Source organism: Rhinoraja longicauda, chromosome 14, assembly GCF_053455715.1.
Source record: "Rhinoraja longicauda isolate Sanriku21f chromosome 14, sRhiLon1.1, whole genome shotgun sequence".
Classification (NCBI taxonomy): Eukaryota; Metazoa; Chordata; class Chondrichthyes; order Rajiformes; family Arhynchobatidae; genus Rhinoraja; species Rhinoraja longicauda.
Window position 1 is genome coordinate 6765454 of NC_135966.1, and position 25214 is coordinate 6790667.

The window sequence follows — 25214 nt, forward strand, 5'->3', positions numbered from 1 at the left end:
GTGCAAGATAATGTCCAGACTCGGTGGGACGAAGCGCCTGTTTCCATGCTACATATCTAAAACTCAAACTAGAACTATTTTGTCAACTTTAATCTGCATTCTGAACCTTGATAATTGCACCTGGCTAAGACACTCCCATTAATTAGTCTGTCCTAGACTCTCCCATTAATGGAAACATCCTCTCCACACCACAAGCCTTTCACTATTTGGCACATTTCAATGAGGACCCCCTCATCCTTTTAAACTCCAGCAAGTATAGGCCCAGTGCCGTCAAGTGCTCATCATATGTTAACTCACTCATTCCTTCCCCAATCCAATCTACTTTCATTACTCTAAAAGGAAATCAAAAATTCACCAAGCCCCCATCTCCTTCACCCTTTTTCATTATTTGCTGCACTTTATCGTGTATCAATACTTGAATTTCTGTGACAAGCTAGCTATGGCTTTCAATGTCAAATGTCAAATTGGGTCTGAAATTGGCGCCAGAAACGTGGTGACTCTTTGTGTACTGTCTCGGTGAATTCTACAATATTCACACTACAATTGTTGCGCTTTTGTACTTATCTATGGTTGTGTGTATCTATAGTATGATTTTACTGGATTATATGCAAAACAAAGCATTTCACTGTACCTACGTCCATGTGACAATAAAGTATCATTAAATGAAGAGTCAAGAGTGTTTTATTATCAAATGTCCCAAATGGAACAATGAAATTCTTTCTTGCGGCAGCAAAACAGAATATGTAAACATAGTACTCTAAACAAAACAATAAATGCGAAAAAAAAGTTCAGTGTGTGTATTATACACACATATACATACATACACACATAAACACACATATGTACACATGAAAAATAAAAAAAGAGTGCAAAGTTGAATCATTGAAATATACAATATTCTCTGACACTAATTTGCCAAAGAATTGTTCTTTCTGTCAGTGTTATTTTGACAGAAATGTTCTGAAACCGTGTTTTGATATAAAATAATTCATTTCCATGAATTTCCAGCAAACCAGTATTCACATTCAAGGCATTCTGAGAAAAGGCCTATGTTCATTTCCTCAGAAATGCTTTTACGAAATTCATACAGTCTGCCCTTCATGATTTTATTACATTGTGAATGTTCCACAATTAGATTTTCAGTCATTATTGCCAGTCCCAAACATTCGCAAACAAGTTATTTGTGGAAAAAACAGTACTGGGAGATGAATGAAGAAACTTTAGTCCAATTATCCGAACATCAGCATTCCATAATGCTTTACAAAGCAGTATTTGAATTTATCGAAAGATCAAAGAGGCCTTAAGAAGCAATTTGATGGCCTTGACAGCAGTAGTCATGCAATTTTCTAACAGTAGTCTTTTGAGAGACATTCATAAAAGCAAAAAAAATCAAATGCTAAGGAATTCACATTGAAAACGAAACAGAGACAAAATCTACTAAGCATTATACCCCTATCATGTATCACTAAATGGCTCGAGTGTAATCATGTATTGTGTTTCCGCTGACTGGATTGCACGCAACAAAAAGCTTTTCACTGAACCTCCGTACACGCGACAATAAACTAAACTGTACAAAGCTATTAGTGTGATTTTGTTAATAGAGTCATGCAGCATGGAAACAGGTCCTTCAGCCCAACTTGCCCACGCCGACCAACATGCGCCATCTACACTAGTCTTACCTGTCTGCGTTTGGCCCATATCCCTCGAAATATTAGACATTAAAACCATAAAAACTAGACATTTCCTCAAATATATTTATTGAATTATAGCAAATGCACCTCCAAATATGACTTCACTTTCTATCTTCCCTTTTCCCCGCCCAACATTAGTAGTTCAGGATTTCACTTAAGTTATGAAAGGCAATAACAAAAACAAGTTCTTCTTTCTGGGAAAGAGTTCCAGAGCAAGTGTGTTGTAACTGGATCTCTGCAGTCCAAAGGGAACTCAAATTGAACCATGCCAAAAACCTCCCTCTATACAATGTTTTTAATAAGCTATATCCAGTTGCACATAGCGACAACTGTGAAATTGAAATTCTGAATATAATCACGTTATGTTAAATTCAATGCAGTTATTATTTACAACGTTATATTCTCGTTCAATTTGCAGTTTTCACTTGCTCCATTTTATAGATCTTACATTTTGCTGATCACTTAAACTTCTGTACATAATCTAATCCCAGCATGTTAACAGTGAGTTTTTCATGTCCTGATTCCTATTGCTCGTAAAGGATATCCCATTGTAACAAATTTTAGCTATAATGGGTGTAACCCTTTCAGTATATCCATTGCCTGTGATGTTGTTGCAAGCAATGTTTTCATTCTACCTGTACCTCAATAAACTTGACTTGACTTGACACTGTAGACATAGGGATTTCACTTTGAGTTGTCGATTGCAAGGGGAAAGTATACAGTTAATGGCAAGACCCTCAACAGCATTGATGTACAGAAGGATCTTATGTTCCAAGTCCATAACCCCCTGAGCCAACACGAACATTGAGTAGTCAAGAAGATGTACGGTATGCTGACAACCACAAAGTGCTGGAGGAACTCAGCAGGACAGGCGGCATCTCTGGAAAGAAGGAATGGGTGATTTTTTGGGTCGAGACCCTTCTTCAGACTGAGGGACTTTGTGTCTCTCTTCAGTTCAAACCAGCATCTGCAGTTCCTTGCTACACATGCGGTATGCTTATCTTCATCAGTCGGGGCATTGAGTATAAGAACTAGGAAGTCATGCTGCAGCTTTGTAGGGCTTTGTGCAGACTTTTCAGGAGATGTGCAGAGCATGTTGTTTAGACAGAGAGTGGTAGGAGTCTGGAAACTGCTGACAGGGGCAGTGGTGAATCAGATACAATAGTGGTATCTATTGGAAAGGCTTTTGGATAGGCACATGGATTGGATATGCTGGGAATTGAGGGATATGAATCACGTGCAGTCAATCAATGCCTCTCATAATTTAATATACTTCTATCAGGTCTTCTCTCAGCCTCCAGAGTAAACAATCTAAGTCTGTCCAACCTTTCATAGTCACATGCCCTTTGGCCCAACTTACCCACACTGACCAACATGTCCCATCTACACGAATCCCACTTGCCTGCATTTGGCCCATATCCCTCTAAACCTGTATCTGTCTAATTGTTTTTTGACATTGCGATCGTCCCTGCCTCAACTACCTCTTCCGGCAGCTCGTTCCATACACCCACAACCCTTTGCGCGCAAAAGTCACTCCTCAGATTCCTATAAAATCTTTCCCCCTTCACCTATCATTGAACATTGGAGTCCCTAAAAGTGTTTTGATATGTTAAGGTTAATTCCTACATACCACCACAGAGGAATGTAGAGCAGGCCTGGAAGAGACAGGATAAAAAGCAACATCCTCCAGCTTCGTATAAAGTATGCAATGAAAGGCAGGAACATGTAGCCGATTGCATAAGAAATGCAAAGTCCTAGTGTAGAGTAGACAACCCGGACTGATTTCCCAAGAACCTCAGAACCTGTAAGGAAGGTTAACAAGAACAAGACCAATTACAATTGTGAGTGATTGTTAGCAATTTTACTTCATTGACTTCAGTTAATTGTAAGATATTACGGCTGCAGCAAGTAAATAGGAATAAGCACAGGTTCTCTGTACACGCTGTACTGAAAACCTGTGCTTGTTCCTATCTACATAGGAACATGGGTCTTCTTTATTTTACAAAAATACACTGTGCATACTCATGCATATTCACGTCACTGATAAGAGATTGAATATATCACATGACACAAATCATACCATTCTAGTACTCAGTTCTTAAAGTTACAGTTACCATTATAAACACTACACTGCTCCCCCCTTAGAAAGTAGAATAACTTGTAAATTAGACAAACAAGAATACCAAGACAGTTTCTGATGGAACAAGACAGGTTCCACATCGGGTTGAATCCTGATGTGTGCTTACATAGAAACATAGAAAATAGGTGCAGGTGGAGGCCATTCGGCCCTTCGAGCCAGCACCGCCATTTCATTGTGATCATGGCTGATCGTCCACAATCAATAACCCATGCCTGCCTTCTCCCCATATCCCTTGATTCCACTAGCCCCTAGAGCTTGCTTACCCTTTATGCCATTGTAGCTGTCATTGAACATAGCATGGTGTTTCTGCAACAACTGATCCAGTTGTGTTTGCGCTTCGACTTGGAATACAGATTTCCAGTCTAGTTTCAGTAAGCGGAGCCAATTTTTGCCCATCAACGTTGGGCTATTGATATAACTTATGACAACTATTGGCAACTCCAAAATCTTGACTTTGTGTTGTACATCACAAACTATCTCTCCACAAGTCTCCAACACTTCTCCAGAGTCAGTTTTCAGCTGAAAGTTTGCATATTGCTAAACTTGGATTCATAGGTGTCTTTGATTATAATTGTGCGATCAGCAGTGGTATCAATACACATTGTAATGTATTGATTGGTCACTTTGACCCTTGTCTGAAAGTCTTCCTTTCCAGACCCACCATTCGTAGTATAGGTGCCGGACAGTCCAAGTTCATTACTCTCTGACTGTTCTGTGAGGTTGTGAATCCCACACATTTAGTTTTGTCGAGCCTTTTGTTTTGCTTTGACCTGTGATAGTGCTCTACATGCTGATGCAATATGGCCTTTCTATTGGCAGTTGTAGCACGTAGAGTCCTTGAACTGGCAATTATGTGCTTTGTGTTGACCATTGCATCGATAGCACACATCTGCGCTTTTCCCAGAACTTTGCTGTGAAGGCCTTTTCCCTGTCTTGTCATGCTTGTGCTTTGGAACTGCCTTCGGACTGTTGACTGTGCCAGCATGTGTTGGTCGAAACTCGTGCACTTTGACATGCCATCTCCATGGCCAAAGCAGTTTTGCATGCCAATCAAAGGTAAGTGCTGGTGTCTTCAGTAATTTTGATTGGATTTGCTCATCCAGCATCCCACATACAAATTTATCACGCAAAGCTCGATCCAGAAATGTCGCAAAATTGCAGTGTAGAGACAACTTCTTCAATGAGATAACGTACTCAACCACAGCCTCACCAAACTTCTTGTGTGAAATTTGTAACTTTCTGCAATCGCTATGGGCTTAGGGTTGAATTGAGCATCAAGTTTTGAAAGAACAGTCTCGAATGAAACATTCCTTGCTTTCTCTGGGACAAGGATGTTGGTGAGAGTTTCATAAACTTCAGGACCAATTTCAGTTAATAGAGTGGCTTTCTTTCAATCCTAGATAGCCTAATTTTGTGCTCTTACCTGCACTTGATCATCATCCTCTGTTTTTTCAGGTTCAGTAATGCAATTTGCAATAAAAAACATTTCCATTCGTTCACAGTATGAGGTAAAGGTTTCACAGTTCTTGTCGAAAGTCCCCAGTCGGCCTATGTATCCCAATGATGCCAACTTGCCCCGTGGACACAACACAAAGATAGCCTGACAAACTCTAGAGGATTTGTATAGCTGGTGTTTTAAACTACAATCCTATACATAGAAGGATCTGCAGCCTATCATGTCCAGTTCACAAACAACTGCGACATAGCTCCGTATTTGCTGTTTGAAATGTTAAACAATATTGCAGATTGCATGTAGATAGGAACAAGCACAGGTTTTACAGTACACGCTTTTGCCAGTGGGTGTCTTCTTTATTTTATAAAAGTACACTGTATATACTCACACATATGCACGAAACTGATAAGATATTGAATATATCACATGACACAAATCATACCATTCTAGTACTCAGTTCTTAAAGATAGTTACCATTATGTACACTACATTAATAAAATGTAAATCACACTCAATGAGTTTTTAAACATCGCAATGAATAACGCAGTTACTTACCTATTACAAAGGCAGCTACGTAGTTTGAAATCTGTCCAATGCCCACAAAAAAATTGAGAAGGCAAAATATTTCCCAGTTTGGTGAGAACACTTGAATCATAGTGAATCCAGTCTGCACAGCCATGGTTCCAAACCAAACAGACTTCCTCCCAAATCTGAAAATCAGAAACTAAACGTCAGAAAAATCCAAACATGCTGTTGCATATTTTTGCTCAGTAAATCCACTTTCTCAGTTACCACAAATGTATTTTTGCAGAGGTGCAGACAGCCATTATTGCATATACTCAGGCAGTCTCTCGCCACTGATGATGCCATGCATCTACTCCAGTCCTGTGTTGATTGATGAGGCCAGTGTGAGTTCTGCCACAAATGCAGCAGGAGATTCTGGAAAGGTTGAACATGAGGGAAAATAGTGAGGTGGGATCAGTGTGGTCCCTGTGAACTGACGTGAGTTACTCAATATCATCCCAAATGAGATAACTTTATTTTGAGTTACGAGGGAATCATAGATGGCGAGCAATGAGAAATGCAAGAATATTGAGTTGTCATAGAGCCATGAGTCATAGAGTCGTATAGCATGGAAACAGTCTCTTCGGCCCAATTAGCCCATGCTGATCAAGCTGCCCCATCTACACTAATCCCACCTGCTCACATTTGGCCCATATCCCTCTAAACCTTTCCTATCCATGTAACTGTCCAAATGTCTTTTGCCCTGAATCAGGATTCCACAATAATAACCGGGATTCTCTTTGATATATGCCACAGGGAAATATTTTACATTTTTCAAATACATTTTGAGAACGCCATTGAATCATTTCCTTTGTTCACTTGGTAAGCTCTTGATCCCTGAAGGTGACAGGAAATTTAATCATAAATGTTCACCTTCATTTTATAGGGCAGCACGGTGGCACAGCGGTAGAGTTGCTGCCTTACAGTGCCAGAGACCCGGGTTCGATCCTGACTACGGGAGCTGTCTGTACGGAGTTTGTACGTTCTCCCCGTGACCTGCATGGGTTTTCTCTGGGTGCTCCGGTTTTCTCCCTCATTCGAACGATATACAGGTTTGTAGGTTAATTGGACTCTGTAAATTGTAAATTGTCTCCAGTGTGTAGGATAGTGCTCATGTACGGGGATCGCTGGACCTGTTTCCACGCTCTATCTTTAAAGTCTAAAATAAAGATGTAAAGATGTCTTCTTTAAAATTGTAGAAAGCCATTCATGTATCCCAACATTTCCACATGGACCTTTCAGTAGGCAGAGTGGTATAGTGGAAGCAGGTTGGTAGACAGCATTTATTTTGAAGTTGTTAATTATAAGGCCCTTCCTCTCGTGTGTTTCAGTGAACGAGATGGTGATGATTGGACACAAAATGCTGCAGTAACTCAGCGGAGAAAAGGAGTAGGTGACGTTTCAGGTCGAGATCCTTCTTCAGACTGAGAATTGGTGGAATAGGAAATGAGAGATATAGGACAAATGAATGGAAGACATGCAAAAAGCAACAATAATCAAGGAACGGTAGAGCCCACAAAGGCCCATTGTTGGCAGTGGGATAGGTGATAACGAGTTATAAAGACACTGAAACTCAACAATGAAACTAGTATGAAAACTGGGTGAGGGGGGATGGAGATAAAGGAGATGCAATGTTACCTGAAGTTAGATAAATCAATATTTATCAATATTCATACAGCTGGGTTGTAAGCTGCCCAAGCGAAATATGGGATGCTGTTCCTCCAATTTAGGTTTGGCCTCACTCTGACGATGGAGGAGGCCCAGGAGTGTAAGCACTGTCTGTACTGTAGTCAGTGTCTGACGTTGGGTTGACCAGTTTTGGGCCAGAGACAAAGCAGGTTGAAGTGTTTCCCATTTGTCTATTGATAAGATGCAGTCTAGCTGAGAGTCTTTCGGAGATGCAACATTACAGCAGGGATAACTGAGATACCAATTGACATGGTCTTGCTTGACATAAGTCTGCACAGAGCCCATGGACCTGTTGGTTAAGATCAGGAAGCAGATGCACTATGGAGACAAATGTTGACAGCAGATAAATTTGAGAAGGGTACTCCTCAGTCTTCCATTGGGACTCAAAGGCTTTGTGAAGTGTATAAAGGCCATAGAGAGTGGTTAGCTCCTGTCCCTACATTTCAATGATGAAGATCATTCCTCTAGACGGATGCAATCCATACTATGAATTGAGAACCACTCTTCACCCACTAAGTTAGCTGAAGATAACCTGGTCGATGACGTTCCCTGAGGCAGACAGCAGAGAACGCCCTCTGTTTAGTTTAGTTTAGTTTAGAGATACAGCGCAGTTACAGGCCCTTCGGTCCACTGAGTCTGCACCGACCAGCAATCCCGCACATTAACACTATCCTACACACACTGGGGAAAATATACACATACACCAAGCCAATTAACCTACATACCTGTACGTCTTTGGAATGTAGGAAGAAACTGAAGATCTTGGAGAAAACCCACGCAGTCACAGGGAGAACGTACAAACACCGTACAGACAGCACCTGTGGTTGGGATCGAACCCGGGTCTCCAGTGCTGCAAGCGCTGTAAGACAGCAACTGTACCGCTGCGCTACCGTTCCGCCCCGATAGCTTTTCATACGTGGCCTGACAAGTCCACATCTTAGATAGACGCTAAAAGCTGGAGTAACTCAGCGGGTCAGGCAGCATCGCTGAAGAAAAGAAATAGTTGACGTTTCGGGTCGATATCTTTTTATCTTCCCAAACATCTTGTGACTTCCTACAAATTGTTATTTTATTCCAAAAGATGGATTAATTTGTAAAGTGGCATAAGATCAAATGAATTAACATCACTAGTTGTAGTAATGGCAAATTATGGCGAGTCTGGAGGCTCGTTCTTTGTTGAAGAAGTTTATTGCGACAGCAATATTCGATCACAAAGTTTACTTAACGAGATTACAGATAACCATTAATTCTAACTGTTCACTTCGAAGAAGTCTCCCAACTAACGTTTTTAGGCGCCAAAACCACACGTGACGACGCTGTCCAATCAGCAGTCTCAATCCCTGGACCAATCCCTATGGTCGCACCCACACGTGACCTTGCTGGCCAATCTGAGGGTTCGACACCCAGGACCAATCTCTATGGTCGCTACATGACCCCCCCCCCAGAACCCGAGGTACGGAACCTATCAGGGAGCCAGATTTCGCGACCAGAACGAGTAAGGAGAGGGGCAGCCGGAACCACAGGAGCGGGGGGTCCTGGACCGGGTGGAACTGCAGGAGCGGGGGGTCCTGGACCGGGTGGAACTGCAGGAGGACGGCCTCGCCAAGGTGGTAAACTCAGAGATGGCAGTCAGGTGCCGCTGCTGGCGGGCCGACCATGGGTCGGACAATTTGGAAAAAGGAAAAGTCAACGGTTTATGGTCCGTAAAGGCCACAAACGGGCGGTCTTCTAGGAAATACCTAAAGTGACGGACAGCTAAGTAGAGAGCAAGAAGCTCTCGGTCAAAGGCGCTATATTTCAGCTCAGCCAAACTCAGTTGCCGGCTGAAAAACGCCAAGTGCTGCCAAAGGCCACCGACCTGCTGTTCCAAAACCCCTCCCACCGCCACGTCTGACACATCAACCGTCAGGGCCGTGGGGGCGGAGGCGTTCGGGTGGACAAGCATGGTGGCGTCTGCCAAAGCCGCCTTAGCTGCTGCAAAGGCCGACTCCACGGCCGAGGACCATATCAACTCTACAGGTTTGCCCGCAAGGCACTGGAAGAGCGGGCGCATGACCCGTGCTGCTGCCGGGACGAACCTATGGTAGAAGTTCACCATGCCCACGAACTCTTGCAGACCTTTCACTGTGGTGGGCCACGGGAATGCACGGATAGCCTCCACCTTCTCGGGCGAAGGGGTGGCGCCGGCAGGGGTGATTCGGTGCCCTAAGAAATCAAGAGAATGGAGGCCAAATTGACACTTGGAGGGTTGGATGATGAGCCCGTGGACTTGGAGCCGCTGGAATACGGTCCGCAAGTGGACCAGGTGTTCCTGCACTGAGGGGCTGGCGACCAGGATATCATCTAAATAAATGAAAACAAAAGGCAAATCTCGACCAACACGGTCCATGAGTCGCTGGAAGGCCTGTGCCGCGTTCTTTAAACCGAAAGGCATGCGCAACCATTCGAACAACCCGAACGGAGTGATCGTGGTAGTCTTTGGTATGTCCTCCGGGCGCACAGGGATCTGGTGGTAGCCCCGCACCAAATCGATCTTGGAGAACACCACGGCACCTTCCAGCCCAGACGAGACGTCCTGGAGGTGCGGTATGGGGTAGCGGTCGGCCGTGGTGACGGCATTGAGGCGCCGGTAATCGCCGCATAGTCTCCACCCCCCAGATGCTTTGGAGACCATATGCAATGGCGAGGCCCACGGGCTGTCGGACTGACGGACAATGCCCATTTCTTCCATCTTCCTGAATTCTGCCCGCGCCACCACCAGCTTGTCGGGCGGTAACCTCCTGGCCCGAGCGAAAACGGGGGGGCCCTCGGTGCGGATGTGGTGGACCACGCCGTGCCTGGCCGAACGGGCGTCGAACCGTTGGACGAGCAGCTCTGGAAACTCCGCCAGTACCTCAGCATATGGGTCGGGGGCCGCGACGACGGCCTGGACAGTTGGGCTGGGCGGGGTGGTGGCCGGCGGAGCGGCGGGCTCATCGCTGCTGGCGGAGGGTCGAAGGTCGTTACCGCGGACATCGGGGACTTGTGAAAAGGCCCAGAGGAAATCTGCGCCTAGGATCGCCTGGCTGACGTCCGCGATAATGAATGGCCATTCGTACGTGCGGATGCCGAAAGCCAGGGACATTGTCCGCGTACCATACGTGCGGATGGGGCTGCCGTTAACCACGATGAGGGTAGGACCTGTCTTACCCGATCTGGTCTCGAGGTCCGTCGGCGGTACGATACTGACTATGGCTCCCGTGTCAACCAAAAATTCTGTGTCCGTGAATCGATCTCGGACGTAGAGGCGTCGGTTCTGGCCAATTGCAACCGCCTCTATGTACGATCGGCCGAGGCATTTCCCGAGAAGGTACAAGGTGAGCGGCAGTTGCGGGATTCTCCACCCCATCGTAGATGGTAATAGCACCAGCCGCGCTTGTGCGGATCCTTTTGGCGGGCTTTTGGAGAAATGGCGGGAGACGCGACGCCATCTTGATGCCGCTGTGGCGCGGCCGCTGATGCCGAGACCTTGTTGATCGAACTGCTTCTTTTTGATTTGGATGTCATGAGCACATCAGCTTTTTCTGCATATGGTCAAGGGGTCCTTAAAAGAACAATCCGTGAGCATGAGTTTGACATCTTCGGGAAGCTTCTCTCGGAATGCCTGCTCGAACATGAGGCACTCCGTGTGTTCACCTGCTAGCGCTAACATTTCAGCCATGAAAACGGACGGCAGCCGATCTCCGAGATCTGGTAGGTGCATAAGCCTCTTAGCTCGGTCATGCCTACTGAATCCGAAGGTTCGTAACAACAGTACCTTCATTGCCTCGTACTTCTCTTCTGCGGGAGTGTTGACGATGAACCGCATCACCCGTGCGGTCGTCTCCGGCAGTAGAGCGCTGACGAGGTAGTAGTACTTTGTCGCGTCCGCTGAGATGTTTCTTAAGTGAAACTGGGCTTCGGCATGGACAAACCAAGATTGTGGTTGATGTGCCCAAAACGACGGAAGGTGAACGCTGACCGCGCTTAGCTGCGGTGTGCCGGGCGTAGGAGCCAAAGACGAGGCGTCTTGTTCACTCATGATAGATGATCGGCTGGATCACGTCGGGGTCACCAATATGGCGAGCCTGGAGGCTCGTTCTTTGTTGAAGAAGTTTATTGCGACAGCAATATTCGATCACAAAGTTTATTTAACGAGATTACAGACAACTATTATTTCTAACTGTTCACTTCGAAGAAGTCTCCCAACTAACGTTTTTAGGCGCCAAAACCACACGTGACGACGCTGTCCAATCAGCGGTCTCACTCCCTGGACCAATCCCTACGGTCGCACCCACATGTGACCTTGCTGGCCAATCTGAGGGTTCGACACCCAGGACCAATCTCTATGGTCGCTACAAAATAAAATTTATTTCAGGTGTTTAAAGAGAGAAAATGTGTTTGATTCTATTGTTACCAACAGAATGATATTGAATATTTTAACTGTAAGCTATAAAATTATGAATGAGTTTCCAAATGTTGAAAACAAGCACATCCTTTAAAATATTAAAATCTCATACGTAGTTTTGCATGCCATATATTTATTGTACAATATAGAAGATGAAAATCAGCCTGCAATGAACAAGCACTTGATCACTTACTTATAATTAAATACCTGGTACAAGTGAGGAGAGATGTAATAACTCACCTGTCAGACAACTGGCCAGCGATAAAGGTGCCAACCAGAACTCCCAGGAAGAATACAGACATAGAAAAAGGTCCTTTCCAGTCATTGTTACACACCAAGTCCCACTGAAATGCAAGTACATTTTATTGCATGCTACCGAGGGGACATTGACTAATTTATACATCATCTTTCATCTCTGAAACACAGCAAGAATCTCTGAAATGTGGTCAAATGTTGTTATGTATTAATTTGCTAATCGTAAGTTATCTCAATCAATGTGTGTTTTTGTCTGTGGTCTATCCAGTTTTGTTTGTTTTTTATATTTTGAACTTTTTATTGTGGTGTTTAAGAGGCTTTTAGATAGGCACCTGGAAATGCAGGGAATATTGTTTTTTATATTTTGAACTTATTTTTACTGTTTATTATGGTGTCTACGAGAGTGGTTCTTAAGGGGCTTTTAGATAGGCACATGGAAGTGCAGGAAATGGAGGGATATGGATCATGTACAGGCAGATCAGATCAGTTTAACGGCATCATGTCCAGCACATTGTGGACTGAAGGACCTAATTCCTGTGCTGTACTTTTCTATGTTCTATGTTCCACTGAATACTATGTTTATATATCTGTTGTGCTGCTACGTTGGAATTTTATTTTTCTGCTTCGGGACATATAACAATAAAACACTCTTCACTCATGACTGCTGACCTTTTTATAGACAATAGACAATAGACAATAGGTGCAGGAGTAGGCCATTCAGCCCTTCGAGCCAGCACCGCCATTCAATGCGATCATGGCTGATCACTCTCAATCAGTACCCCGTTCCTGCCTTCTCCCCATACCCCCTCACTCCGCTATCCTTAAGAGCTCTATCCAGCTCTCTCTTGAAAGCATCCAACGAACTGGCCTCCACTGCCTTCTGAGGCAGAGAATTCCACACCTTCACCACTCTCTGACTGAAAAAGTTTTTAGTTTAGTGATATGAAAAGTTTTTAGTTTAGTGATATGGCATGGAAGAAGGCCCTTCGGCCCACCACCACGACCATTGATCTCCTGTTCAAAATAGTCTTATGTTATTCCACTCCCTGCACATTAGGGGCATTTTTTTAAATGGAGGCCAATTAACCTACATCTTTGGGATGTGAGAGGAAACCTGAGCTCCTGGACGAGACCCACGCAGTCACAGGGAGAATGTGCAAACTCCACACAGACAGCACCTAATGTCAGGATCGAACTTGGGTTTTTGAACTGACTCTTGAACATTGAGAGAAAGACTTAGCCAATGCTCAGGAAGGAATGAAATGTGCACAGATTATGTTCCAGGCCGGAAGATTGAGTTTCCTTTCACAGGCAAAGTTTTGGGTATCTTATACACGATTGTTATTACTGTAAGCCGTGTATAGAATCCCAGCTCCACTGCTTTGCATTAAGAGGGCTTAGCAGGGGGAAATGAGTAAAATTAATTATTAAAATGTTTATGTTTTTTCAGTACATAAAATAAATCTATTCCAGATGTCTGTATATCTGTGAGGAAAATCTCATTGACGCTCACTTGAAACTTGAAGCTTGCTTTGTGGCATTTTAAAGACCTGGATGGTATCCCAGAATGTTATTTGTTAAACTATTAAAAACAAGTTCAGCCTCTGAGTGCATGTACGCTGGATAACATGGAGAATTCATACTCCTTAGACATGATAACGATTTGCCATGAGGCTTAAATAGAAAAAATAAAGAATCTTAAATATCTCCCATTGCAACAATCTAGTGAATCTATGTCACAAATTTATTGCTCCACACATGGGGTGATCAGACCCGTTTACAATCTTGCAGACCGTTATAATTCAATAAGGCACCATTACTTTAAATCCGAATCCTCTTGAATTAGGTACAGTGTACAGTTTTGGTCTCCTAATTTGAGGAAGGACATCCTTGTAATTGAGGCAGTGCAGCGTAGCTTCACGAGATTGATCCCTGGGAAGGCGGGACTGTCATATGAGGAAAGATTGAAAAGACTAGGCTTGTATTCACTGGAGTTTAGAAGGATGAGAGGGGATATTAAAGAGACATATAAAATTATAAAAGGACTGGAAAAACTAGATACAGGAAAAATGTTCCCAATGTTGGGTGAGTCCAGAACTAGGGGCCACACACAGTCTTGGAATAAAGGGGAAGCCATTTAAAACTGAGGTGAGAAGGAACTTTTTCACCCAGACAGTTGTGAAATTGTGGAATTCTCTGCCACAGAGGGCAGTGGAGGCCAAATCACTGGATGGATTTAAGAGAGGGTTAGATAGAGCCCGAGGGGCTAGTGGAATCAAGGGATATGGGGAGAAGGCTGCACTGTAAGGAGTTTGTACCTTCTCCCCGTGACCTGCGTGGGTTTTCTCCGAGATCTTCGGTTTCCTCCCACACTCCAAAGACGTACAGGTATGTAGGTTAATTGGCTGGGTAAATGTAAAAATTGTCCCTAGTGGGTGTAGGATAGTGTTAATGTGCGGGGATCACTGGGCGGCATGGACTTGGTGGGCCGAAAAGGCCTGTTTCCGGCTGTATATATATGATATGATATGATATGAAGGCAGGCACGGGTTATTGATTGTGGATGATCAGCCATGATCACAATGAATGGCGGTGCTGGCTCGAAGGGCCGAATGGCCTCCTCCTGCACCTATTTCTATGTTTCTACGTTTCTATGAACACAAGACAATTATTCACGTAAGGGTCTTTGATAACTAAATGTTCAAACTGAAGTACTGTTTTAAAGTGCAGCTGAAAAGAAAAGCATCTGCCAAAGGACAACTGAACAGGAATGTTTTTGGGCAAGCATGCTAAAATGGGAATTGGAGAACAGTCACTGCACGATCACGCAATGCATGCAGCTATAAAGTCTATTGCACAGTTGTTTCCATTCTGATGTTGCTGTAAAGGAATTTATGCTTTTGCTGTTCGAATATATATAATACATCTATTATAGAATCATTAACCAGTCAGAATTCATAAATTACAAGTTTAAATTTATTTCAATTTATTATATATAAATTATATATATTAATTTAGTTATTACATTAGATATGAATTTCAGCTAACTTTAAATAGGGCTAGGCTGGGATGCTAACTTACTCGGTATCATCATTAACGAATGTACATGTTTAAACAATCAGTGTAAGAAAATAACTGCAGATGCTGCTACAAATCAAAGGTATTTATTTCACAAAATGCTGGAGTAACTCAGCAGGTCAGGCAGCATCTCAGGAGAGAAGGAATGGGTGACGTTTCGGGTCGAGGCCCTTCTTCAGACTGTTTAAACAATCAAATGCTTCCTAGTGCAGTTTTCATTAGTTTTACTTTTCCCAGTGCTTTGGGTTTCCTTAGAGTTTACTGAGATACAAATCTGATTACGTAATTGATTCTTGAGAGGGCTTGATTGTATCATTGTGGTAACTGTTTGTTTGTTTGTTTGTTTAACTTAGCTTAGCTTAGTTTAATTTAGTTTATTATTGTCATGTGTACCTAGATACAGTGAAAAGCTTTTGTTTGCATGTTACCAAGGCAAGGAAAAAAAACTATACATGAATGCAGTCAAGCCGTCCACAGTGCAGAGATAAAGAATAAAGGGTACAATATTTAGTGCAAAGATATAACATTGAAGTCCGATAAAGTCCAATTAAAGTTCAAAGGTCTCCAATGATGTAGATGGGAGGTCAGGACCGCAGTCCAGCTGATGTGTGGACTGTTCAGTTCCCTGATAACAGCTGGGAAGAAACTGTCCCTGAATCTGGAGGCTTGTGTTTTCAAACTTTTGTACCTCTTGGCTGATGGGAGAGTGGAGAAGAAGAAGTGACCAGGGTGAGACTGGTCCTTGATTAATGAATGGAGAAATCCTACAGCAATTTAAAAATTGTGGACTTGAAATGGATGCTAGAAAACCTCTATTTCACAAGGCAAATCAAGAAGTCCCAATGAGCGATTTGTAATCAATATAGTTAAATCATTTTAACATACCCTTTTGTTGGCTGTCTCCAATGAAATACCACTAATAAAATGATCACAGCATACTATGTGATCAGTCAGGAACAATTTTTACAAAGGGGTCTTAAAACTAATTATTAAATCCCACTTAATAACTATTTCAGCTGTCCAATGAAACCATGGTTGGAGGAATTTTATCACAGAGAAACAGTTAATGCCTATTAAAAAGCACATCAAACGAATCCTCATCTGAAACTTAATCTGTGAACCAAATGTCTTTATCTCCATCCACAATGTATAGTCCAGCCCTGTCTCACCTCTACCCAAGACCAACAAAACAAAAGACTCAAGGTCTCTGGAGTAGTCCTCGAGTAGGGGTGGCATGGTGGCACAGAGGTAGAGTTGCAACCTTATAGCACCAGAGATCGAGGTTCGATCCTGACAACAAGTGCTGTCTGTACATATTTTGTACGTTCTCTCTGTGACCTGCGTGGGTTTTCTCAGAGATCTTCGGTTTCCTCCCACACTCCAAAGACTGGTCTGTAGGTTACTTGACTTAGTAAATGTAAAAATTGTCCCTAATTGGTGTAGGATAGTGTTAATATGCGGGGATCGCTGGTTGGCACGGACCCAGTGGGCCGAAGGGCTTGTTTCCACGCTGTACTTCTAAACTAAACTAAATCTAAACTAAACTTAACTAGACAATATCCCTTCTGAAATTCATGGGTGTCAGGGGTTATGGGGAGAAGGCAGGAGAATGGAGTTGAGAGGGTAAGATAAATCAGCCATGATTGATTGGCAGAATAGACTTGATGGGCTGGAAGGCCCAATTATGTTCCATAACTTATGAACTTATGAATTTAGTTTTGCTTTGAATTCGCTGCCTCTCTCTTCTGGGGGATCTCAGAGATGCCACATTCACGACTATCTTCATGAAAAGGAAAAACTCTGATAGTAGAGTGGCCTCCCTTGTGTTTTTTCTACAGAAAGCGTGGTGCAGTGGCACATCTGCTAAAGTTACTGCCTTGCAGCACCAGAGACCTGGGTTTGATCATGATGTCGGGTGCTGTCTGTGTGGTGTTTGCGCGTTCTCCCTGTGACAACGTTGGTTTCCTCTGGGTGCTTCGGATTCCGCCCACATCCCAAAGACGTGTGGGTTTCAAGGTTAATTAACCCTCTGTAAATTACCCCTGGTGTGTAGGTAGTAGATGCAAAAGTGGAATAACATAAAACTAGCGTGAATGGGCAGTCGATGGACTCGGTGGGCCGAAGGGCCTATTTCCATCCTGTATCTTTGAATTAAACTAAAAAAAACTAAACCTGCTGTTTGTCAAGGGAAAATCTTTCTCAAACGTGGCTGCTCTCAGGAATTCTATATATCTGCTGCATGATGACATGCAGTCCACGAAGTCCCCATCCCAGTCTCGACTGGAGCCCAGCAATGCTGTGGCATAATTCCAAGCCTCAGAGTCATACAGCATGGAAATAGGCCCTTCGGCCCAACCTGTCCGTGCTGACTGAGATGCCCCATCCACGCTAGTCCCACCGGACTGCCTTTGACCCATATCCCTCTAAACCTTTCCTGTCCATTTGCCTTTCAAATGCTCTCTTCTCAATTTTCTTTGCCACCTTATTGCACCTCAGCACCCTCAGGTTTCTCCTTGTAATGGAGTTAATCTACAGGATAAATGAGAGATACAACTCCATTCCAACCTCAGTCATCGTACTGCAGTACACAACCAAAGATTTGCACAAGGTAGACACAAAATGCTGGAGTAACTCAGCGGGACAGGCAGCATCTCTGGAGAGAAGGAATGGGTGACATTTCGGATCGAGACCCTTCTTCAGACTGATGTTAGGGGAGTGGGCGGGACAGAGATAGAATGTAGTCAGAGACAAAGGCTGATGGGAGAACTGGAAAGGGGGAGGGGATAAGAGAGAAAGGGAAAGCAAAGGCTATTTGAAGTTAGAGAAATCAAAGTTCATACCGCTGGGGTGTAAGCTACCCAAGCAAAATATGGTGCTGTTCTTCCAATTTGAGCTGGGCCTCACTCTGACATGGAGGAGGCTCAGGACAAAAAGGTCAGATTGGGAATGGGAGCGGGGGTTAAAGTGCGGAGCAACCGGAAAATCAGGTAGGTTAAGACGGATTGAGCGGAGGTGTTCAGCGAAATGATCGCCGAGCCTGCGCTTGGTCTCGCCGATGTACAGACGTTGACTCCTGGAACAGCGGATACAGTAGATGAGGTTGGAGGAGGTGGAAGTGAACATCTGCCTCACCTGAAAAGACTGTCGGGGTCCTTGGATGGAGTCGAGGGGGGAAGTAAAGAGACAGGTGTTGCATCTCCTGCGGTTGCAGGGGAAAGTACCTGGGGAGGGGTTGGTTTGGGTGGGAAGGGACAAGTTGACCAGGGAGTTGCAGAGGGAACGGTCTCTGCGGAAAGCAGAAAGGGGTGGAGATGGAAAAATGTGGCCAGTAGTGGGATCCCGTTAGAGGTGGTGAAAGTGTTGGAGGATTATATGCTGTATTTGACGGCTGATGCGGTGGAAGGTAAGGACAAGGGGGATTCTGTCCTTGTTGTGAATGGGGGGAGGGGGAGCAAGAGCGGAGTTGTGGGATATCGAGGAGACCCTAGTGAGAGCCGCATCTATAATGGAAGAGAGGAACCCCTGTTTCCTAAAGAATGAGGTCATCTCCGATGATCCATTATGGAAAACCTCATCCTGGGCGCAGATGTGGCATAGACATAGAAATTGGGAGCAGGGGATAGAGTCTTTACAGGAAGCAGGGTGGGAAGAAGTGTAATCTAGATAGCTATGGGAGTCAGTAGATTTGTGGTAGATGTCGGTCAATAGTCTGTCTCCTGGGATGAAGATGGTGAGATGCAGAAACGGTAGGGAGATGTCGGAGATGGTCCAAATGAATTTGAGTGCAGGATGGAAATTAGTCATGAAGGTGATGAAGTCAGTGAGTTCTGCATGGGTGCAGTACCTTACAAAGAGGCAGGCATAACTGGGGCCCATGCAAGTGCCCATAGCCACGGCTTGGATTTGGAGGAAGTGGGAGCAATCAAAGGAGAAGTTGTTGAGGGTAAGGACCAGCTCTGCTAAGCAGTGTATTGATAGACGGAAATTGGCTGGTTCTGTGGTCTAGGAAGAAACGGAGGGTTTTAAGACCTTCCTGTAGGTGTAGTGACGACATCCATGGTAAAGATGAGGGAGTGGGGGCCTGGAAAACGGAAGTCGTTGAAGAGACGAAGAGCATGTGAGATGGCTTGGATATAGGTAGGGAGGGATTGGACCAGGGGGGATAGGATGGAGTGGGGGATTGTGGAAATTAATTCGGTGGGACATGAACAAGCAGACATGACAATGGGTCTGACAGGACAGTTCTGTTTGTGGTTTTTGTGGAGGATAAAATCGGGCCGTGCGGGGCTGGGGAAAAATAGGGTTGGAGGCTTGAGAGGGCAGAGAGCCAGAAGTAATAAAATCAGAAATGGTGTTTGAGATTAAGGCCTGGTGCTCGTCTGTGGGGTCATGGTCCAAGGATAAGTAGAAGGAGGTGTCTGAGAGTTGTCGTCTGGCCTTAGTCCGGTAGAGGTCAGCACGCCAGACTACCAGGGCACCTCCTTTGTCGGCGGGTTTGATAACAGTCGGGGTTGCTGCAGAGTGAGTTTAGGGCTGTACGCTTGGGAGGGGAGAGGTTAGAGTGAGTCAGGGGAGTGGAAAAGTTGAGGCGGTTGATGTGCTGCTGGCAGTTGGAAATGAAAAGGTCTAGTGAGAGTAGATGGCCAGCCAGGTGAGTCCAAGAGGAGGGGGTCCGTTGGAGATGGGAGAAGGGGTCATTAGTGGAGGGTGAGGCCTCCTTCCCATAGAAAAAAACACAGAGACGGAGGCGACGGAAAAAAAGCTCTACGTCGTTGCGAACCCGGAACTCGTTGAGGTGGGGGCGGTGGGAGCAACTCTACCAGCTGCCTCTGTTCTTAAAATCTCTGATAAACAATCATGAGCTCGTCGATTCATGGAAATTCTTGACTCGAGAATGTTTAAACAGAGGAAGATCATCTGGTAAGGCAGCAATCTCTTTCAGCTTCCTGGACAGGAGCACAGGGAGGGCAAATGACAATGACAGAGTAGCACAGTGCCTGCCAAATAACTAATACACTTTCTCCACCAAGTACCCCCTTACTTGCCTGTGGTTACGTCTGCAGAGCCGATGTAAGACTCTTCAGCTTCCTAACAATGCACACACATAGAGTGATACCAAGTCAGCCCAACACTGAATGTTCACTTCGATCCACGCTAACAAGAGAACACGTTTGAATCTGAATCAGTATCTGAAACAGGGTCCTGACCCTATCCATTTTCCCAAGAGATGATGCCTGACCCACTGAGTTACTCCAGCACTTTGTGCTATCTTTGGTATAAACAAGCATCTGCAGTCTCTTTTTATTACACTTTTTTAAAAATATTGCATTTGGGGCATACCAAAGAAGGAATAAAAATGCTTACAACAGAGCTTACTAGAATGTTTGATCTGTACTGACAAAATCTAATTTCCAGACCTGCCTTGTGGTTTAGTTTGCCAGTGCACAAAACCATGAGACTTAATCTTTGATGTTATTATTGCACTGGACTTGCTTATGACACATAAATTCTTTGAAAATTCTCCTCATAACTTTTTGTCATAATTCACAAAATCTTTGTGTTAATATAAAACATATAACATAGAAGCATGGCTGGGTATTTAGCCTTTTCTGCCTCTTCCATAATTCAATAAGATCCTAACTGATTATATGTGATTGAGAGGGAAACATAGATCAGCCATGATTGAATGGCAGAGTAGACTCGATGGCTGAATGGCCTAATTCTGCTCCTATGATTTATGGACATGAAAACTATGAGGAATAGATTGGGTAGACGCACAGAGTCTCCTGCCCAATCAAGATCCTTAGGTTTACGATGAGGGGGGAAGGATTTAATAGGAACCTGAGAGTTAACTTTTTCACGCAAAGGGTGGTGGGTGTATGGAATGAGCTGCCGGAAGAGGTAGTTGCAGCAGGTAGCGCTAACCTACACACTAGGCACACTAGCAACATTTAAGAAACATTTAGAGAGGTACATGGATGGGACAGGTTTAGAGGGATAGGGGCCAAATGCAGGTAGGTGGGACTAGTGTAGATGGGAAATGGTGGCCGTTGTGGGCAAGTTGGGCCAAAAGGCCTGTTTCCACGCTGCAAGACTCTATGACTTTATGACTCTATGAACGTAAGAATTGTATTGAGTGCAATGATTGGTTTTTTGTCCCAACCCCATGAGGTTTGTTTCCATTAATATTTACATAACTATACACCTCGAATTTGAGTCTTCACAGCTCCCTCGGGATGAAGATTCTAAATATTCATGACCCTTTTGGTGAAGAAATTTATTTTTATCTCAGTCCAAATTGTTTGACTCTTTATTTTGTGATTGCGATATCTAGTTCTAGATATCCCAGAATGGAAAACATCATCCCTAGTTCTGGCCTGTCAAGATTAGTTTAGTTTAGTTTAGAGACACAGCGCGAAAAGAGGCCCTTTGGCCCACCATGCTGGAGTAACTCAGCAGGTCAGGCAGCATCTCAGGAGAGAAGGAATGGGTGATGTTTCGGGTCGAGACCCTTCTTCAGACTGATGTCAGGGGGGGCGGGAAATCGAAACGTCACCCATTCATTCTCTCCAGAGGAGCTGCCTGACCTGCTGAGTTACTCCAACATTTTGTGAATAAATACCTTCGATTTGTACCAGCATCTGCAGTTATTTTCCTACCCTTTGGCCCATCAAGTCCGTGCCGACCAGCGATCCCCATACACTAGCGCTATCCTACACACTAGGGACAATTTACAATCATTACCAAAGCCAACCTACAAACCTGTACATCTTTGGAGTGTGGGAGGAAACCGGAGCACCCGGGGAAAACACATATAGTCACAGGGAGAACGTACAAACTCTGTACAGACAGCACTCTCAGTCAGGATTGAACCTGGGTCTCTGGCGCTGTAAGGCAACAACTCTACCACTGTGCCACCATGCCCCCAAAGCCTGGTAGGAATTTAATGCTTCAATGAGAACACATCTCATTCTTCTTAATCTCTCCTCATTGAAAAATCTATCATCCCAGGAATCAATTTCTGGGATGCAAAACCTCTATTGCACTCTCTCCATTGCATATATATCCACTATAGTCAAAGAGACCAGACCAAGAGACACAATGTTCTGGATGAGGACCTTATATGAATGAGTTCAGTGACAAATCCTTTGCACTCAAACCTTCTTGCAATCAAGTGTAATATACCATTTGCATTTCTGGTCACTTGCTGTATCCGCATGTTAATTTTCAATATAGAAACAAGGAACTGCTGTGCTGGTTTATGAAAAAGTACAGAAAATGTTGAAGTAACTCAATGGGTCAGGGCAGCAACTCTGGAGAACATGAATAGGTGATCTCTTCAGACTGATTGTAGGAGGTAGAAAAGACCCTCTACAATCAATCTGAAGAAGGTTCCAAACAAAAAAGCCACAAATTCATATTCTCTACTGCCTGACCTGCTGAGTTAATCCAGCACTTTGTGTCCTTAACTTTCAATGACTCATCTACAAGGATGGTCAAATCCCTTTGAATGCCTGTGGCCATCTCCAACTAGATAGGAAGTAACCAGCTACCCTTGATTTTTAATGGTATTATCATTACCAAGACCCAACTTTAACATCTTGAAGGATAACTGGATTGGCCACATGTTGTGGCTACAAGAGAAGATTAGATGTTGACGTCCTGTAGCAAGTTAATCACCTTCTGATACCACAAAGCTTGTCTACTACCTACAGTGGCCACGTCACTCATCATGGAATACTCTATTTACTTGGGTGAATAGGAGTTTCTATAGCACTCGGGAAGCTTGATAGCATCAGGACAAAGCACATAACTTTGAGGGTTATGTAAGGTTCACATAAAAGATCTGATTCACTTAATTGAACCATCCTACCAACAACCAGAGAGCAGTCCTGAGTTGCTATCTACTTTTCCTTTATAAGTACGAGGCATAGCTCTTGAAACTCCTCCATTGACACTTTGGATGTACCTTCATCTAAAGGACAACAGTGATTCAAGAAGATGGCTCACCAACACATTTTTAAGCAAAGTTATGGATCCGCAACAGATTTTGGTCTCATCAATGCCTAGATCCCCATAAATGAATTGCAAAAAAACCCTTGCGAAGATCTGGCCTACCAGTGCTTAGCTACTCAATATTTGCATGGTCATCTCAGTCACGTTACACTCAGGCTTGGACATATATATTTCCTTTCTTATATGCTCACTTCTTCATTTTGTTGATGGTACTCCATTACAGCCATGTTATGTTTCAAAACAAATGGCTGTAATGGCTGTAGATAACAAATTAACCAGAGTAAGCCAGGAAGCCAGCCCCTCACTACCCTCAGTATGGATTTGGTTTGAGCAATAAATTCCGTCCCCTCAGCAATGCCCATTACCTACAAGAAGAAACATCAATATTGGCACAGCTTAAATGCTCAAAGGTGTAAGCTCAATAATCAATTGCTGTCAACAGTGGGACAAATTGTAACTCATTCCATGTGCAGCAAAGTTGTATGCATGACAATTTTTTCAATTACATTATCTCTGAGTCACAGGGGTTATGGGGAGAAGTGAACTTATGAAGATTCCAAGACTTCCCTATACGATAAAGTGAAAAGCTCACAGCCATCTTCTTCAGTGCAAAAGCAGAACAAGATGGCTGTCTACTTCTTCTTCCTGGCCTTTCCACACCATGAAAATGAATTAATATAAAATAATGAAATGTTTACTGTCTAAGTAATCTTTGAACTTTTAGTTATGTAGATTAGTTTAGTTTAGTTTAGAGATATGGCGAGGAAACAAGCCCTTCGGCCCACTGACCAGCGATACCCACACATTAACACTATCCTACACACACTCGGAACTATTTACAATTATACAAAGCTAATTAACTTATAAATCTGTACGTCTTTGGAGTGTGGGAGGAAACCGAAGATCTCGAAGAACACCCACGCTGGTCACAGGGAGAACATGCAAACTCCATACACACAGCACCCGTAGTCAGGATCAAACCCGGGTCCCTTGTAATGTAAGGCAGCAACTCTACTGCTTTGCCACCGTGCCACCCTTTATTTATATTAAGCAATAAATGGTTAGAGAAGCTTTACTTAATAAAGAATAAAATGATTTTATAATTGCATGCACTGTTAATGTTCTTTAGGGATATTGCATATTATTTGATATGAATTAATTTCAGGTCTTAACATCTTAATATATTCCAGAGGAATGTTGGTATGCAATCATTCTGAGCAAAAGATAATCTCAGGGGATTAAACGTGAAAGAGTTTCTTAATTTAGAAGCAAAGCTAGTGATTGCAAAAATACAATTAGTCCATTATTTCTGGTGTGGAAAATTAATTCTTAAGATATGTCTAAATCCTATTTGTTGGTGTGAAAGCTTTTCAGAGGGTGACTGGGGAGTCATGCAGCTCCTTTCCACTACTAATATCTAACATCGAAGGTATCACAAAATGCTGGAGTATCTCAGCAGGTCAGGCAACATCTCAGGAGAGAAGGAATGGGTGACGTTTCGGGGTCGAGACCCTTCTTCAGACTGATGTCAGGGGGGAGGGACAAAGGAAGGATATAGGTGGAGACAGGAAGATAGAGGGAGAACTGGGAAGGGGGAGGGGAAGAGAGAGATAGAGGAACTATCTAAAGTTGGAGAAGTCAATGTTCATACTGCTGGGCTTCAGTTCTCCATTCTCAGATACTCCAGCATTTTGTGATACCTTTGATTTGTACAAGACCTGAAATTAGTTCATATGAAATAATATGCAATATCCCTAAAGAACATTAAAAGTGCATGCAATTGTAAAATCATTTTATTCTTTATTAAGTAAAGCTTCTCTAACAAGTTATTTTCATACACTAACATCTAACACGTTGTCTGAATGTCTAGTTGTGTTGCGTTGCGTTGGCAGTTGCGTTGAC

The 25214-nt window shown here is 43.7% G+C and overlaps 1 protein-coding gene across 1 annotated transcript in view; it reads right to left on the reverse strand.

Annotated features, from left to right (window-relative positions):
• Window positions 1–25214, reverse strand: part of LOC144600021 (organic cation/carnitine transporter 2-like) — a 47415-nt gene that overhangs the window by 18415 nt on the left and 3786 nt on the right. The window contains exons 2-4 of the mRNA XM_078411345.1: window positions 12204–12307; window positions 5840–5994; window positions 3322–3493 (exon numbers count right to left, since the gene is read on the reverse strand). Coding sequence (XP_078267471.1) covers window positions 3322–3493; window positions 5840–5994; window positions 12204–12307 — 431 coding nt within the window. The remainder of the gene's footprint in view (window positions 1–3321; window positions 3494–5839; window positions 5995–12203; window positions 12308–25214) is intronic.